This window comes from Hypanus sabinus, chromosome 13 (assembly GCF_030144855.1).
Source record: "Hypanus sabinus isolate sHypSab1 chromosome 13, sHypSab1.hap1, whole genome shotgun sequence".
NCBI lineage: Eukaryota > Metazoa > Chordata > Chondrichthyes > Myliobatiformes > Dasyatidae > Hypanus > Hypanus sabinus.
The window spans coordinates 86,553,351-86,573,093 of NC_082718.1; the positions used below are offsets into that span (position 1 = coordinate 86,553,351).

General features: G+C 44.8%; 2 protein-coding genes across 6 annotated transcripts in view; one reads left to right on the forward strand and one right to left on the reverse strand.

Moving 5' to 3' along the window:
• Window positions 1–19,743, forward strand: part of rasl10a (RAS-like, family 10, member A) — a 99,687-nt gene that overhangs the window by 27,607 nt on the left and 52,337 nt on the right. The gene's annotated exons all lie outside the window — the stretch shown is intronic.
• gas2l1 (growth arrest-specific 2 like 1) overlaps window positions 2,431–19,743 on the reverse strand; it is a 101,784-nt gene continuing 84,471 nt past the window's right edge. Inside the window, exon 5 of the mRNA XM_059988070.1 lies at window positions 2,431–7,545. Coding sequence (XP_059844053.1) covers window positions 5,841–7,545 — 1,705 coding nt within the window. The 3' untranslated portion in view covers window positions 2,431–5,840. The remainder of the gene's footprint in view (window positions 7,546–19,743) is intronic.

The window sequence follows — 19,743 nt, forward strand, 5'->3', positions numbered from 1 at the left end:
AGTTGAGTTCACATTGAATTGGACCCTAGCAAATACAGATAAAAGGAAATTTAAGCCAGTTAAGAGTGAAACTTTTTTTTAACTCAGAGGGGTTCCTGATATCGCATCAGTAATTTGAAGACTAGTGAATCTACATTTGTACTTCAAATGATTCAAAGCTGCCCCTATTTCCTGAACAGTATTATCCCATGAGTGAAATCAACTGGTCATGCAGCTCCCTTCTCAATCTCTCCTGACACTCTGCAAGGTTACAGTTGATCTACCTTATCTCCACTGTCCTCAAAAGTATCTCCTTATTCCTCAATACCTGTAGTTCTTCCAATGCCACTCAGTGAGCCCATCCCTCATGGGAGGAGTTCACATACAGTACAAGCGGGGTTGTCAGTAAAGTTTGGTTGAGCATCCTGCATGCTGGTGTTATGGTGTGCTCTGCGCCATCCTTCAGTAACAAACACGATACCCAAGTGTCCAACAACTTCGGTCACCATCATGCTCAACCTCAACACCCGAGATTGCTGAAAATTACAAACCCCTCAATGAATAAAGTTCTTCTGACTTTCTCCGAGACAGTCAACAACTGAGACGATGCTAACGCTTGAACTACTGAGAACCAAGCTCTGATCCCTCAGGTGAATTATTTTGCATTGCAATTTATTCTCTTTGAGCACGGGTTCCCGATCTCGAGTCCACACACCCTTTGCTTAATGGTATTGGTCCACAGCATAAAAAAAGTTTGGGAACCATTATTCTAAACTCTAGAGAATAAACCATTCTATTCAATCTCTACTTGTGGGATATCCATTTAATTTCAGCTACAAAGCAGTTGGTAATTCAGCATCTTGAGTTTAAATATATTCAATAATCTCAGAGTCATATCACAGCTTTAAAATTACCTGCATAAACAAGATGGCCTTGAGACCTCCCAGTTTCCATCTCCAGCTGGCCAATCCCTGTTCCACCTACTGTGGCATGGCCTTGCCTTCCATCACTTGTGTGCCACACCTTTCTCCATCTGGGCATCAGAGCAACAGTGCGGCTGAATTTACCCACCAGCTCCGTTTCAAAATTTGACCCACTGTATCAGTGGATTAAATACAGTTTTCAAAGCCATCAACAATGGAGGTTACTTAGTATGTAAAATATTGTTGGCGACTTAACTGTATAAATAATCATGAGACAATTTACAATGACCAATTAACCTACCAACCGGTAGGTCTTTGAACTTTGGGAGGAAACTGAATCACCCAGAGGAAACCCACACGGTCACGGGGTGAGAACGCACAAGCTCCTTAAAGCAGCGGTTGGAATAGGACCCAGATCCCCCGTACTATAAAACGTTGTGCTGCCCCAGTGGTGTCGCATGGATTGGAAATAATGTTGTTTCAAAGGTGACAGGACAATATTACATCAGTTTAGATGGCTCCATGATGCAGTCAAATTGTGGCTGTTAGGTATGAATACAGTTCACTTCTCTTCACGTTACCCATTCAGTAAGAGGGAATTAACAACTGTAAAGAGAGAAAAGCTCAAGACGGTGAACATCTACAATTAAAATGGTCAGCATCTGTAAAGAGATGGCGACATGACGGCTGAAGTTTCACACAAACCTCCTGACCTTCTCTTTGCACATTGCTGCCATTGTAAAAAAAATAACTGTTTTAAGCAGGATTGATTCCATCTTTGGGCAGAGATGCAAGTTTCAAACGGCTACTATATTGAACGTTACTTTAAAAAAAATAGTCTTTATTTTTTAAATATCATCCCAGTGCGATGTCACTTTGAAAGAAAGCGAACTTGCAAATATTGCATTTGTTTTTTTCTCCCCATTACATCACATGATCCCCAATGTCAAGTTACAAACGCAGTAAAGAATACAGTCTCGTTCAAAATAGTCACCCTCCCCCCACTCCCCAACTCCATACAGGGGTGATTCAAACATCGCTAACTGCAAATTATTACATTATTTACAAAAGTCGCACACTCTTACTTAGTTAAATAGTGGAAGCAACATCTTAAGGCATGGGTGGGGGTTTAAAACATTCATTTTACAGCTTTGTGTTACATACACACTTTAACAATTAGTTGATACAGCTAAAGGTTTCTCCAAAGTAATTCTCATCTTCGGCAGATAGGCACAGCTAGCGTGTTCGTCGTTGACACCCAAGTCTCCATCGCCCGCTTTCTTCCCCCATCCGTATCGGCTATATTTCCCCGTTGGGAGTACTACTTCGACGTGTAGTTCAAGTCCTACAAAGAAATCCCGTTTATGTTCTCCTCCCTCCCTCTCTCTCTCTCTCTCAAACACAAAAGGAAACGCAAAAGGAAAGCTCGTAGTGTTGGGCCCTGGACTGGAAGATGGAAAAATTTTGCCTCAATATGGTTAACGCCTTGTGTTCATAGGTCGGTTCCCAGTTAATTGTTCCCTCTTGGAAGACAGGGAGAGAGAGAGAGTGTGTGTGTGTGTGTGTGTGAGTGTGTGTGTGAGTGTGTGTGTGTGTGAGTGTGTGTGTGTGTGAGTGTGTGTGTGTGTGTGTGTGTGTGTGTGTGTGTGTGTGTGTGTGTGTGTGTGTGTGTGTGTGTGTGTGAGTGTGTGTGTGTGTGTGTGTGTGAGAGAGAAGAATCATGCGAACGGTGAGTTCCGACAGTGGACGATGGGTGAAACGCTGACCACCCAGACATGGTCAATTTAATCATCTGCATTCTTGCTCAACAGTTCCTCTCCAGACCGGAGAATAATATATTCTCTGAATAACATTTTCTTATTCAACATTTCAATGGCAAGTATTGTGCAAAGAAATGTTTTCAAATGCAGTCTGCAGAAAGAAGGAAGCCCGCACAGATAAAGTATTCTGCAGGAAATTAGTGAAGTACTTACATTAGAATTTATCTATGTGGGTTAACGCACCTCGATTCACACCTAGGGCAGCAGTCCTAAATTATTCAGCAGGACCGGGTACAATTTGCTACAAACAGTACTTAAATAACTGAAAACGATCGGTTACTGTTTCAAGAAACAAGGCATTTTCATCGCTACAATTGCATAGTTAATAACTGTACACTGTATAACTTTTTATATTTTCCATGCCAGAAAGCGCCCAGTCCTAAAGTCCAGTCAAAAGTCCCGAATAAGTAACATTTTGTTAAGTACTTTCAGCACTTTGTGGTGCAAATACGTTATTTTTAAGTAGCAGCAGGATTGGATCTACAATTAGAAAAAATGATAATTCAACGCCATTTCGATAGACAAATACACCCAAATTTTAACTAGAATGGATGCTGAGGCTCATCTTGTTAATTGATACGTTTCCGCCTCCAGATTATGCGAGGCAGGGGATCAAATCCCATCAGCAATAAATAGTCTGTTCATGTGAGTATCGAATCAAACTAGAAATGATTAAATGTAGGTTCACCACGGATGCCCCACGCTCCGAACCAACGATCCCAGGAACCCCACCCTCTCACAGCGGAGTAATCCCAATCTGCCTCTGGTTGTAATCAATGTCATGATCACCAGCAGTTTAAAAACCTAACTAGAATTTAGAGTCACACTTCTTGGAAAAGTTAGATTTTTTTTTGTTCTGGGTGCGGGGTGGGGGTGGGGGCGGTGACGATATGGGAAAACATACAAGGAATAGATATAGTGACAGGCTGCAAACTCCACATTTGAAAGTCTGCAATTATAATTAGCACAAATTAAAGCGCCTGTATTAGAGAGAGAATTTTAAAAACCTAGCGACATATCTTTGGTGAATAGCACCGTACAGCTCATGGCTCGAACAGGTGACGGTGAGTGATCTACGCTATTAAGACACTTTAACCCCGAGACCCAAGCCAGGGCAGAAACATGAGGCGGATTAAGAACGAATGGCAAAGCCACCGCGGCCCCCTCGGGCACCAGGGTGACCGGTTCCGCGCTATTTCCCCTCTCCACTTTAGATGGTGACCACAATCCCCCCCGTCTCGCCTCAGTGTGCGGGGACCTGTTTGGGGCTCCCAAACCGCCCACGACATCGGCTCGGTTGTTTGGCATTTGCCAAGCGATTCTGAGCAGCCACCAGCAAAGCGACAGAACCTGACGCAGGGGTCACCGTGGCGCACCGGAGGATGGCCGAGATGCTGGGGCGGGACACCCTCCAGATGTTACGAGGAAGTGGTGAAACCCCCTTGCTCGACTGGACTAACCAGCTCGCTGGGCTTTGGAAGACGTCCGAGAACCCGACAGCAAGGAGGGAAAATTGTTGCACAGAAATTTATACAAGTTCTTTCTCCAATCCCCCGACAGAGAACGCCTTAGAAAATAAATCACACTTGTGAAACCGCCTCCAAATAAGTGTTTAAAGCTCTTTGCTGATACACTCTGCTGCGACTGACAGCGCGTCGATCGCATTCATATTATGATCTTCTATGCAAGGTCTAGGAAACGAATAGTGCTTGCGGATGACGAGCCTTAGGACAAGGCGCAGTGCGTGAACTACAGCTGGCCTCCATATCCAGTACTGCTTTCTTAACTGTTTTCTAAACTTGCAAGATGGACGCAAACTGATTTATCGGGTTCCTGAGATAAATACAATCCGCAGGCTGGAAATTACGCATTGGAGACATGGGTGTGCCTCACGCACTCCACTGTTAGCAGCATGAATCCAGAAGCGTAGCACTCCCCGTCTCACCGGTGGGCAACACCGTAAAATGGATTGATTGTAAGTTTGAGAGTTTACTGTGCAAACAACGCATCAAATGTCACAGCGCTATCCGAGGAAACGCACCCAAGTCTCCTGATTTCTGGTTCCTTAACGTGCCACCTTGAAAGCCGTGATCGACAGGGCAGTTTTAAAGATACAACCGTTGGCAGTCCGGGTTATAACGGGCTGGCGCGGTAGCGCGTCAATGGCTCCGGTTACATTTAGCCTTCGGAGAAGTCCGCTACAAGTTATGTTGAATTGTGCGCTTTAGCGTTTAGCGTTTTCGACCCCAGTGAATGGAATGTGAAGGCTCCAGTTTAAAATTCCACAGCTCCTACCTAACAATAAGTCAGGCGTCCAAAGCGCCAAGACACACAGCTCAGGGCTCACAGTGACAAATTAGCACGGAGATTATTCATTGCACACGAAGTAGTTATTAAGTACATTGGTTGGTTACTAAGTAGAAGGCTAGATATAGAATGGTCAGCATTAGGTTTAGATTCTTTGAACTGCTACAGGTAACAGCGGCCATCGTCTTTCCCCATCCTGTCTCCAATTTTCACTCCAAAATGCACCGATGCAGGGGATAAAAAAACACAAGCGCCATGATATCAAGGCACGAACAGCACTAAACCTCGCCCAAGTGTCAGTGGAATGCGCGGGGTTGTGTGTGTGTGTGTGTGGGGGGGGGGGGGGGAAATGTAAGGACATGCTTCCCTTTTAATCAATGCCCAGTTCCCACAGCCCGGGTCAATTGCCCACTCTGACCCGCCGCACCTAATCAGGTAAATAACTAATGGCCGACGCCATTTTCTGTTACACTTCAAATCGTCTCTCCATCCACCCCCTCTAGACAAGGGCGCCGTCTAGTGAGGAAGCCCGGTTTGTAAATGATGAACGAGTAAAACAATCCCTCCAATGTGCATCAGGTATCAGCGAACCGCAAGAATACGAACAAGCAAATCTGCCCGGTTCCTGGCGATTCCCAAGGACCTCACCTGGCCGAATCCCTCTTTCCAACCAAACGACGTTGCAGCCAAGTGGGAGGTTAATTCTCCACACACACCTGCCTTGCATTCGACCTGAGATACATTTAATGACATGGTTAATACAAATGGAAGGCGTAAAGCGAAGGAACTCCTGAGACGTAAACATCGAGGATTAAACCCAGGAGCCCTCGATATCGTTGTGGGTTGGAGCTCTCTCGCCATCAGAGGAGGGCGAGGGCGGCAGATCCTCTCTTGAACTCTGGAGGTCTTCACTGCACAGGATCAGTTTGTGTTTCAGTTTTCTCCGGGAGTGGCTCCCGTCCAGCGGAGATTTCTGCCCTTGCCTCCAGTTGATCGGGGTGGGGATTTTCGAGGGCCTCTTCTCGGGCCGATTGTCCGTCCGCGGCCGGACCTTGGGGCGCAGCTTCATCTTGTAGACGGAAGGCACTCGGTCGGGTTTCTTCAGTCCGTTCCTCGGCCTCATTTGGACAGCGGGCGAGTTAAGGTGGAGGTTGATGGAAGACTCGCTGGATGTCTCAATCACGGACCCCTCGCTGTTCTCGTATCCTGGATCATCGCACAGACACAGGGGGCTAGTTCTGTTCTCTACAGTGAACTCGGGGATCTGTCCATTTTGTACCTTCCCCTCGTCAGGGGGGCCCAGGCGTTCGGAGGCACAGCGGAGTTCGAATGTATATAATTCTGTTTCACCCTGAGGACTCAAGAGGACGGTCTCCCTTACCTTCTCTATCGTTTTTACAACATTTAGGCCATCTAGGCCTTCTCCATTCCAGTTCAAGCCGCCTGCAATGTCCAGACCATTCTGTGGCCGGGTTTTCCCCAGCCCCGGGCTGTTAGTCCTCTCTGGTGGGATCCGGGTCAGTGTTTCTGCATCCGTTCCCGGGTCATTGACAGTGGCCAGTCCGGATGCAGAATCTGTAGTCTCCTGCCGTGCTTCAGCGACTGGCTGGCTTTCTCCGGTGACTAGAAACGTTTCACTGTCCTCAGTACCATTGCTGTCCAGGGAGATCTGCCGCGAGTTGGCCAGAAACTCCTCCTCGAAGCTCCTGTACAGTTCGTCTTCTGTAAGGGAATCGAAAGCCTGAGCCGGGTCCAAACTCTCCGCCTCTGAATTTGGGGAACAGCCGCTTGTACCGCAGCAACTGCTGGAAGACCGCCGGCGCCCGGAATCCACGCTGATCACGTTCTGGTTCTTATCGTAGCACAAAACGCGGTGAGGGCCCGCGGCGGACCGGGGCACGGAGAGCGGCGGTCTGGCTGCGTAAGCTTTGGGCGCGGGGCTGCAAGACCTGGCTGCGTTGATGGATGGCTTGCTCTTGGCAGTGGAAGGAGTGCTGGGACACTTCGGTTGCCTGGTCACAGCTTGGCTTCTGGATCGGGCGGGGGATTTGACCCTGGCCGCTCTCTTATCGGCTTCCCCCCTGTCGCCCGCTTGGCCCCGGGAGCGCGGAGCTTCTCTTCCCCACTGGCTCGGTCCGTCGCTGTGTTGAGCTTTCCCCTTGACGGACACGGGCGAGTTCTGGCTTGGGTTGGAAGGGGCTCTGGAGGGTTCCCGGGGCAGGCGGGACCTGCCCCGTTGCGATGAGTACGCACTGAGCTGGCGGACCGACCCATCGCGCTCGGAAAACTGCTTCAGCGGGTCGGATGACTGGCTTCTTCGCTTCACCTCAACGGCCTTCTCAACTGGACGACGCTGAGCTGCCGGCCGCTGTACAAAGTGCATCCCATCTCTCCGGTCTATGATCAGCACGTCGTCACTCGAGAGTTTCCGAGGGGTGAATGACGTTTTCTGTCGGCCCCTCTTGGTGGATGCCTGTTCTCCCGCTTGCCGTCGTGGTATGGACGATTCCCTTTGTCTGAAATGCAGAGAGGAGAGAGAGAGAAACATTTCAATCCACAGCAGAAAAAATTGATACGGTTTACAGCAAGATCGACTTGATTGATAATGTTGACCTACACCCCCATACAAGCATTGGGTTCTTGTGAACCGACCTGTACAACCTTTAATCCTACCTAAACTATGGAATAACACAGACCACCTCTGGCATTACCATGGAGCAGTCTCCATTTACTTTCTTGCACTAAGGTCTTGTTACCAACATACCACCAAAGGTCCTTAGGAAAGGCTGAGAATCAGTTGGGAGGGCAAACACACTGACACCAGCTTCTGGAGGAGGTCAACACTAACTGGGGTGGTCACCTCATCTAAATGCCAAACTCAAAACAGACCCTTTACTTCTTGCTGAAGGGAAGTGAGAGGAAGGACCTCCTCAAACAGATCCTTTACTTTCCACTGAAAGAAGTTGAGGGAGCCCCTCTCTGGTGGGCACTAGAACTGCTTCAAAGGTAACATCAAAACCAGCCTGAGGAAATTCAACATTACATCTGAAAACTGATAAGACATTCCACTCATATATCATCGTGTGCTGTGTCATATGATTATTCTTGGGAACGGTTTCCACAGAAGAGCTTTGCCATTGCCTTCAACCTGGACAGTTGTCTTTCCAAGACGGGTGACCCCAGCCATTGTCAGTACTCTTCAGAGATTGTCTAACTGGTGGTCAAGTAACCAGGACTTGTGATATGCACCAGCTACTCATACCATGGTCCCATGGCTTCACGTGACCCTGATGGGGAGGGGGCTAAGCAGGTGCTACGCTTTGCCCAAGGGTGACCAGCTGGCTGGCAGAGGTTTTTAGAGATGCACCTCCACCCTGCCACCCATCAATGGATATACGTAGAGGAAATGTGTTCACGAGGGAGTGAAAGAGACTGGACAACCAAAAGAGTTAACTATTAACCATAAGCACCACTTACTCTTGCCCAAACTGCACAAGAATATGTGGAGGCATATCCTGCTGCCTCGAGAGGCAGCCAATGGAGAAAGATCACCTCACAGCGGAACATGATACTCCACCAGAGTGATCACACGACACTACCTCCCCCTTCCTTTACTGACGTGTGTAATTTATGTATAACATGTTCTGTACAGGTGGCGGGTGGAGATGCATTTCCGCCAAAGGAGATGTAAGGCATTCCTTCCCTCCGCTAGCCTGCAGGTCACCCTTGGGCAAGGTGTAGCACCTGCTTAGCCCCTGATCAGCATCACATGAAGCCATGGGAGCAGGTGGTGGATGGTTGTACCAGTAGCTGGTGCATATCACAAGTCCTGGTTATGAAACCACTGACACCTGGCAGACAATTTCCGCGGAGTATTGATAACGGCCGGGAGCACTCATCTTGTGAAGAGACTGCACAGAAGGCAATCGCAAACCACTTCTGGAAAGTGGTCTTGCGAAGACCAACATCACCTACGTCATACAACATGGCACAAAATGATGATGATGAATATTTGAGAAGACAACCGCAAACCTCTTCTGTAGAAAAATATGGCAGGAACAATCACGGTCATAGACCATGATTGTCCACGTCATACGACACGGCACACAGTGAAGATGATGATGAGGAATGCTCTGTGTGGTTGACTCCATCTATCTGTGATGTAGCTACAAGCAAATTCTTCACCGTCACATGCACACTACCTCACAGAACAATAAACTGCACCTAATTTGTTCTGGTTCAAACTTCACATGAATTTTTGGTTCATTTATCTGGCCGATGTTTGACATGCTTCACATCCTGCAGAGTTAGTAGCTGCCACTATTTGCATCTGTTTCAAGTATTCAATGTGCATTTATTATCAAAGTGCATACACAGAATACAACCCTGGGACTCTTCATCCTGCAGGCTGCCACGAACAAGCACCGAAGATTCAAAGTACACTTAAAATCAAAGTGTGCATACAGTGTTATGTGACCACAGTTTAAAACGCTTGGATGAGGCGAGACTAAGACGTCAGTATTACAAGCTGCAACAGACTGCTGAGATTTTCAGTAGAGAGAGAGAGGGAGGGAGGGAGCTTTGGTCTGCGGGCAGGAACAGTTCACTACGATATGGGTAAAGTCTGATAACTTCCCATGCCCAAAGGAATGGGTTGATTAATGGCAAACAGTGCATATTGGATATGTGACTGTCACTTCGTGTGATCCATATGTGGATTTTGTTGGAGTATCCTGTGGCAACCACTTTCATTAACCCTTACCTGGATTTGGGTGTGCTATGTGGTAACCACTTGTGCGAAGGGAAATTCTGTGACCGTCACCTTGTGATAGTTCTATGTGGATTTCGGAACGACTTGACAGATAAGATCTTTGGCGACTGTTACTTCGTTTACCCAGCGTGGAATCTGTGGAAATCTTCATAATTGCTTCCTCTCTACATTTTAATGTGGATTTACAAATCTCTCCCCTCAACTATACTGTGGATTACTGGACCTTTTCACTTTGCCACCTTAATCTTAAAATGTTCCTAAGCTTGACTATTTGGGAGAGACACAGACACACATGCATAACACCGTTAACTTCTGTTTATTTTGTTTCATTTTCTATATTATGAGTAGATACTAATAAAGATAGTGGTTTTAACATCAAACCCTGACTCATTTTGTGATCTATTGCTGTTGGTACGTAACATAAATTGGGGGCTCGGCCGTGATTTGAACAAAATTGGAGCTTATTGATTGATTTTCGATCTGATTGGTTACTTCCTTTTTGATTGACTTGCATGTGGAAACCAGCAGCAATGGATATTGATGCATTTCTGACATCACCAACCCATGAGGCATTAGGGGATGCCAGAAAGGTCGACTTGTTGGCCATTGCTAAAAAGTGGGATTTGTTATGGTAAAATCATCTATGATAAAGGCAGTGATTCAGAGGAGAATAGCTGAGCACTATGTATCTAAGAAGGAGTTTGGAGAGGAGGTGTTGGAAAGGTTTCCTGAAAGTAAACCAGTTAACCCTGCGATCCAGCTGAAGCTGGAACAAATAAAGTTAGAGAAACTTAGATTAGAGATTGAAAAACAATGAGGACAGCTAGAGGCTGCTGAAAGAGAAAATGAAAGGCAAAAGTTCAGGTAATTTTCTGAGGTTCCCATTCAAACCGGTAAAAAACTCTTAGAAGGTTCCTAGGAATGGCTGGATATTATCGCAAGTTCTGAAAGAACTTTGTTGATGTTGCTCTCCCATTGACTAACCTCCTGAAGAAGGGTGAAAAGTTTGTTTGGACAGAGCCTTGTCAGGAGGCATTTGATAAACAGAAAGCCATCTTATTGTCACCAACCTGTGCTCAGGTCACCTGACTTTGCAAAGCCATGTTCCATCGCTGTGGATGCCAGTGATGAAGCTGCAGGAGCAGTGTTAATACTAAGGGATGATTACGATGATGTTGACCATCCTGTGGCTTCCTTTTCAAAGGAATTCAATGAGCATCAAAGAAATTATTCCACCATTGAGAAGGAATTATTATCACTTATTCAGCATTTTGATGTGTATGTTTGCCCAGCTCAGAAACCACTTGCGGTTTATACAGATCATAATCCACTGGTGTTTTTGAGTAAGGTGAAAAACAAAAATATAAGATTGTTGAATTGGAGTCTGATTTTGCAGGAGTATGATCTCATGATAACTCACATTAAAGGCATTGCCGAGTGTCTTTCCAGATGTTAAGCTTGCAATGTATTTTTAAAAGTGGAGTGGAATTCTTCTGCAATATGTTATATTAATCTGTGGTATGCTATATGGTAACTGTAAATCTACTATTTCACATATTGTAGTTTGCAGTTAAAATTTTGCTCTTACAGATCAAAATTTACCCTTTTTGGGGGGAGGTGTTATGTGACCACAGTTTTGTACTGTGGATGTCACTTTAAAACATTTGGATGAGGCAGGACTATGACGTCAGTTTAATGAGCTTCAACAGACCTCTGGGACGAGAGAGGGGAGAGAGAGAAAGAAAAAAAAGAAAGCATTGGACTGTGGGCAGAAACAGTTTGCTACGATATGTGTAAAGTCTGATATTTCCCCATGCCCGAAGGATTGGGTTGATTAATGGCACACAGTGCACATTGGATATGTGACTGTCACTTCATATGATCTATATGTGGATTTTGTTGGGAGTATCCTGTGGCGACCATTTTTGTTAACCCTTACCTGGATTTGGGTGTGCTATGTGGTAATCACATAGGGATATTCTGTGCGACTGTCACCTTGTGATATTTCTATGTGGATTTCGGAACAACTCGACAGATAAGATCTTTGGTGACTGTTACTTCATTTACCCAGCATGGAATCTGGAATTCTTCATAATTGCCTCCTCTCTATATTTTAATGTGGATTTACAAATCTCTCTCCTCATCTATACCGTGGATAACGGGACCTTTCCACTTTGCCATCTTAATTTTAAGACTTTAAGAACCGTTCCTAAGCTTGACTGTTTTGGGAGCCACACACACACATACACACACACATGCATAACACCGTTAACTTCTGTTTATTTCATTTCATTTTCTATATTATGCGTAGATACTAATAAAGATAGTGGTTTTAACAACAAACCCTGACTCATTTTGTGACCTATTGCTGCTGGAACGTAACAACGGAATACAGCTCTGAGATTCATCCTCCCACAGACAGCCACAAAACAAAGAAACACCATAGAACCTGTTCAAGAAACATCAAATACCCAAAGTGCAGGACAAAAAGCAAATTGCGCAAATGGCAAGAAGTGAGGGAACAGCACATAGAATAGTAAATCAGTAGTATTCAGTTCAGTCCAATGCCGCACCGCTAGCCAATGCAGGTTGCGGGGCATTCTCGGCCGGTGCCCCAGTTTGCATCAACCTGCTCCAACCACTAAAAAAAACAGGAAACAATACCCAGGGTCCAGGAACACATACATCATGGACGTCAAAGTCCCCCAAACAAGTCCACTGTATCGCTGATCATTTAAAGGTAGCTGAGTCAAGGGATATGGGGAGAAGGCAGGAATGGGGTACTGATTGTGGATGATCAGCCATGATCACATTGAATGGTGGTGCTGGCTGGAAGGGCTGAATGGCCTACTCCTGCACCTATTGTCTACTTATTAATCCTGGCAACATGAATCCCGCTGTGTCGGTGGCTGCAGAGCCAGTTCTGCACCTCAATCAAATTGTGCAAATAGTGAGAATAAAAGTGGACAAAAACACTATGTGAACTGCAGAGTGACTCCACAGCAGCAGAGCAGGTTCAATGCCGAGGACATTAAACATCAAACTACAGAGTTCACAGCCAAGAGCCACCAAGGAATATTTAACTCCTATGCAACAGGAAACATCCCAGGCAGGCATTACAGGGTCAAGGGAAAAAAAAGATACCAGGACAGTGGTCAAATGTTTAACTCTGTAGTAAAGAGGGAGGCTGTAGGGTAATGTAATGGCTGACAGATGACACATTGTTCATAACAGAAAACTGTTCTACATAATTCACAAACGCCACCATTGATTGAGTCGTTGCATTCACATTAAGAGATAGTGCCTGATGGAATGGCGCCAGTGAAAGGCGACTGTTCTTTGTTTGTTCATGATGGAAGGTAAAGGGAGAATGGCTTCAGGAAGGGAATTACGAGAGCATTTTTAGAACTTTTAGACAGTGCAAAATACCACTGGCAAAGGAAAATTTGAAGGGGAGAGAACAGAGAAATTGGATGCAATCCAACAAGTTCAAATGAGAGCATAGGATCCAATATGATTGAGACTGGGGACCAAGGGGAATGCAGACCTCCCGGGGCCCCAAGGAGAGCACAAATTTTATTTGTTCAAGTATCAACCATCAACTAAACCTGGATTTGTTCTGCAGTTCCACATTTCCCGAGTAGCAGTTCTGTGGGTGAAAATGCCTTGTTAATGAGAGAGGTCAGAGGAGATTGGCCAGACTGGTTCAAGCTGACAGGAGGACAACAGAAATGCAAGTAACCACGAGTTACAACAGTGGTGTGCAGAAGAGCATCTCTGAACACACAACACGTCGAACCTTACAGTGGATGGGCTACAGCAGCACAAGACCACGAACATACAGAAATACACTCGGTGACCACTTTATTAGGTAGCTCCATTACCTAATAAAGTGGCCACTGAGTATATGTGTGCATTGAACTTTTGAATTTAATATCACGGGAGCTTTTGCACACGCAAAAGTCTCCCTAACTTAGGGCCAGTCTGAACAAAATCCATAAAGTTCAAGATGGTGGAAAACAGTTTCCCTTGACTACAATTAGTGGAGTGGTAGGGGAGGGTCAGAGTAGGATGTAGACATTTCAGAAAAATAGATAACTTTTAGATCTGAGATGAGACATTTCTTTAGGAGTTCCCAACCCGGGGTCCATGCACCCCTAGATAATGGTAGGTGTGAAAGAGGTTGGGAACCCCGGACTTGTAGGGTGGTAAATTTGTAATGACCAGTGTGCACAACAATCTTATGCTGTGCAATTTTTTGCCCAGTGACAATAGCATGTGCGCACTGAATTTTTAAGTGGAAGTAAACCTGAAACTATTCTAAGGATGCTAAACTATGAAGTCCAGTTTGTTGTTTAGTTTAAAAGAACTAAAATAAAACACATGAATGAGTCTCGCCGGAGATTTTGCACACTATCCATATGTGATTTGCTTGCTAAATGACGCTTTAGAAATCAAGTTTCCAAATATCATTCCACTTCTTCCCACTTGTAAATTCTCCAGCAAATTTTGCATCATGATGATACAGCAGGTAACACAAGTTTCTGTATTGTACATAAATATTTCTCGCAGCTGCACACTCCTGACCTCATGAGCTCTCGGTGTAGCAGTTTCCACTGTTTCATTAAGCCTTTCTGCTTTAAAAGAACTAGCAGTTCTTTTACACTTCACACCCCTTGCCTCTTTGAAATTTGACATAGTGAATCAATAATTTCTTCAATAAAAATAGTATAAATAAGCCAGTTCTAAAATCTACAGACAAATAGCAAACTCCACTTTGTCTACAATGTCCACATCAGAAACCAGGAAAGGAAATGTGATTGTTGACAATTGTGAAATATATTTAACGTGCCATCGAGGTAGGGGGTTTTGTGCACAGTTTAAATTCCTCTGTGTGCTGGTAGTGAAAGCACGTGCACACCTTAGAGGGACCATTGGCTGGTGAACCTTTTGTGTTTTCTGCCAAAAGAGGGCTATGGCAGATTAGTCATGATATTCATTCCAAGCGCAGATCACTCAAGGAAACAGCTGGGTAAATGTGTGGAAGGAAAAATTGTAGAGCTGTGGAGACAGCTGAGAACTAGGTCTAACTGGACTGTACTTGCAGAATGTCAACATATGCTCTTGAAATCACCTCGTCAGTTAGAATCCATTTTGTTTTAATCTAGTCCCTGCTGAATTTAAATAGATTGTTCATTTTTCTATTCTACAGTAGCATTAAGCAAATAAAAACTTCCAATATAATCAAAACTTTCAGTATTTTGTATAAGACTGTGTTTTGCATGCAAATGCATACAAAATGAAATAGCCAGTATATACACCAATTAACTTTAAATATATTGGGCCATTCAGCCCTTCATGTCTGCTATGCCATACTATCATGGCTGATTTATTATCCCCCTTAACCCCATTCTTCTGCCTTCTCCCCATAACCTTTGCCACCCTTACTAATCAGGAACACATCAACCTCATTATTAAATATTCCCAATGACTTGGGCTCCACAGGTATGTACGGCAATGAAGTTTGGTTGGGCTAAATATTTATACTTATTCCTATCTAATAAAGAACACTGAAGAGGAAAAAGAAATTCGAGAAAAGTACAGAGAGAAATATAAATTGACTCTCTAAAATAATATAGAATATCCTCACAAAACCAAATTAATGAAATCAATTGCAATAAATATTTAGGCTATTTAATGCTTGTACTGTTAGTATCGCCATATTTTTCTGTTCAGCTGTGACAGACTGGAACTAATCATCCCTGGTATTTAAAGCACACTCATCCAAGTTCAATTTATGGGCTCTATGCCAAGTTATTTTCTGCACTTAATTTAAGTCTTATTTTGAACACTAATATGGCACTTAATAAAAACTGTGCATTATAAAATAATGTTAGTTTTATTCACCCACTTTAGTTGTTTTATAGTATGTACCGGGAGTACAGGAGTGAGATATATCAGCTGGTTGAGTGGTGTTGCAGCAACAACCTTGCTGTCAACATCAGGAAGACCAAAGAACTGATAGTGGACTGCAGAAAGGGTAGACAAGGGTGCCTACACCAGTCTCATAGAGGGATCAGAAGTAGAAAGAATGAGCAATTTCAAGTTCCTGGGTGTAAATATCTCTACAGATCTAACCTGGTCCCAACATATCAATTTAGCAAAAAGGAGGCAGAGTATTGGCTATATTTCAATGGGAGTTTGAGGAGATTTGGTGTCTCACCAAAGATGCTCACAAATTTCTACAGAGGTATCCTGGACAGCGTTCTAACTGGCTATATCACTGTCTGGTATGGGGGGGGGGGGGGTGGACTCAACTGCACAAGATTGAAATAAGCTGCAGAGGGTTATAAAATTAGTCAAGCTCTGTCATGGGCACTAACCTCTGTAGTATCCAAGACATCTTCCAAGAGTGGTGCCTCAAAAACAAAATTGGCATTAAGGATCCTCATTACCCAGGTCATGCCTTGTTCTCAGTGCTGCCGTCAGGAAGGAGGTACAGAAGCCTGAAGGCACACACTCAACAATTCAGGAACAGTTTCTTTCCCCTCTGCCATCTAATTCGTAAATGGACATTGAACTCATAAACACTACCTCACTACTTTTTTTTAATTTCTATTTTTGCTCAACTTATTTAACTATTTTTATACATATATATACACACACAGACACACACACACTGTAATTCAGTTCTTTCTCTCCTCTATTTTCATACACTGTACTGCTGCCGCAAAGTTAACAAATTTCACAACACAGGCTGGTGATATTAAACTTGATTCTGATGTAGGCCGGTCTCTATCAGAACATTTTCCATTGATATTTGCTTGCTAATTTTAATCAGGAACAAAATTTAATATCATTTAACATGATTTAACTGGCACAATTACTAAAACAAAGTAAAATATCTGGAATTACAACTGCCTCATTAATTATTATTTACTAATAATTAACCACCAGCTTCCACGATTGTGATGTTGTTTAATTTAAAATTTTCACAAAGATCAAGTGCACCAAGGCCAGAGATCCAGGCTGACTGGGCCTGCAATTATCAGAAGCACAAAGCATTGCTGAAGAGAGAATTGAGGGGCAGTGTGGCTGAGGATAGGAGCCCAGAGGCAGGGAACCGACACGAGGTTCATCTGACACTCATTAGGAGCACTAAAGCTGCTGCAAACCTGCACGGCTTTTTGGGAGAATTTAAGTCTGAAATACGCCATTTTCTTAATTGGTCCAGTTTGCCCAGGCGCTCTCATTTCCTGCTGTCACTCTATGTGCCAGGGAACCCTGCAACTGCAGAGATGACATAATAGCCACTTCTTCCATTAAAAGTAGTTTGGAGATCAGTGCACTCCAGGCCTGCTTTTAACTGCCATTAACACAATTTTGCCAAGACCAAGCATACAATAATGAAATTATAGATAAAGACGTGTGTAATAGCTCCCTCCATGTGGCTTATGTCATCTGAACTCGTTTAAAATTGTAACCTTATTACTCATTTCCTACTATTTCTAAGTCCTGGTATTGTTCACTTCATTATAGGCAGAAGCTAAGGGAGATAATGGATTGGATTTACAAGGCTAGTCCTTGATTGGAATGAATAGGTCATTAAACATGAATCAGAATCTGTATTTCACAATTATATTTCCTTTTCTAGTTCTATCATAAAATTAAAAATACAACAGTTCCTTAAGGTTGTCAGAGCCAGGCGTGGTAGTGGGGATAAGCTCCCACTACCTAGTAAATGCTCCAAGTGGCATGTGCCTCAAATAGCCTCTGACAACCAAGTCCAGCTCCTGGCCTTCATATGATACTCAGCTATTGAGACTGGTGGAATAATTTCCACTGACAGGAGAAGGGGCAAAGGCGGGCCACTGGCGCTTCGCTTCGGGCAGAGGGGGCTCGCTAGTCACAGTTGGCAGCTCCCCTGGGAGAAACAAATCCCTGACCTCAAACCTCCGCTGCCTTGCGGCTTTACCCACTCGCGGGGAAGGCTTCGGGAGTAAACCCCGAGGGAAATTTCCAGAGCAGAAGTCCCTAAGGCAGTCCGACCAAGTTCAACGCTGACTGGCAACTCCTGCAATGCTTCTTGTGCCAAACTGCATCAGTCTCTGCCGTTCCTGTGTGTTCATCTGATGCATGGAGAGGGGAGCTTGCTACATGGGCAACAACTTGCTCTCCATATTCCCTGTCTAGACAGCTAGAATGGAACATTAGTGGTCGACCAAGACGAATAGAGGCCTCAAAAAAAAAGAGAAATATTACCTTGCCATATGGCCAGAGATATTCCTCCTTGCTTTTGACTCTGCCATCAGGTTTCAGATCTCTAACTCTCTCCTCTCCTACCTCAAACCAAGCTTTTATTTGCACATTCTCAATGTTTTTGCTTAATTCAGCTTCTGTGAAATATCTTAGAGATTTCCTCTCTTCAATGCACTTCTTATATTGTTTGTTTGTGAAGTGCTGTGCTGTATGATGTAGGTGCCAGATCATGGTCTCTCCATCTCCGTGACTGTTCTTGGCAAGTTCTTCTACAGAAGTGGTTTGCCATTGCTGCCTCCTAGGCAGTGTCTTTACAAGATGGGTGACCCCAGCCATTATCAATACTCTTCAGAGATTGTCTGCCTGGCGTCAGTGCTCACATAACCAGGACTTGTGATCTGCACCAGCTGCTCATACGACCATCCACCTCCTGCTCCCACGGCTTCACATGACCCTGTTCGGGGGGGGGGGGTGCCGATGGGGGTTACTAAGGAGGTGCTACACCTTGCCTAAAGGTGACCTGTAGGCTAGTGGAGGGAAGGAGCACCCTATACCTCCTTTGGTAGAGATGCATCTCTACCCCACCACTCAACCCTGTTAAATACAAGTCCTTAAGTGGAAATAGTTCTCCAATATTTAATTCTTCCATCCTTGATCAAGTCAGAAAAAATTGCCCCTCCTGAGAATCTGTGTGAACAAGTTGTAGATATTCACTCAATGACGACATCCAAAACAGATTAGGGCTTGTTAACTTCTAGATACCTGGACTTCAGCAGGTACTCTGCCCTAATCATATTTAATTATCTAGTTAAGATTACTTACGTGCAAACACAAGCAATCAAGTCACAACGCGCTTGTGAAGGAGACATTTAGATTTTAGTACCCTCCAGTATGGAAATGAAGCCAAGCCAATTGCATCAGCGAACTATTTGCAATTCCAGAAATTACAATATCAAGTCCCGTGAGATTGTTGCAGAAAGCTGATATCTGCACTGAAATTCTTCCTGTGAACAGTAGTTAATTAAAAGATACTAGAACTCAATCCTATAATGGTTCAATTTAATATCAGAGAATGAATACAGTATACGACCTGAAATTCTTACTCTTCACAGACATCTAGAAAACAAAAACCACCAAGAATGAATGAGAGAAACATCAGAACTGCAAAGCCCCCTCTCCCACGTACAAGCAGCGGCAACAACATCGACCCTCCCCCTCCCCTCACTTGCACCAGCAAAAGCACTCCCCACCTATATATACATCTCCCTCCAGACTCGGGAACCGACAGGCTCTCACTCATCATTGTGTGGGAGAGGGAGATGGGGGGATGGGGGGATGGGGGATTGGGGGATGGGGGATTGGGGGATGGGGGATTGGGGGATGGGGGATTGGGGGATAGGGAGATGGGGGGGATGGGTGATGGGGGATTGGGGGATGGGGATTGGGGGATCGGGAGATGGGGGATTGGGGGATAGGGAGATGGGGGATTGGGGGATAGGGAGATGGGGATGGGGGATTGGGGGACAGGGAGATGGGGGTGGGGGATGGGGGATTGGGGGATGGGGATTGGGGGATGGGGGATGGGGATTGGGGGATGGGGGATAGGGAGATGGGGGATTGGGGGATAGGGAGATGGGGGATTGGGGGATAGGGAGATGGGGAATTGGGGATAGGGGGATTGGGG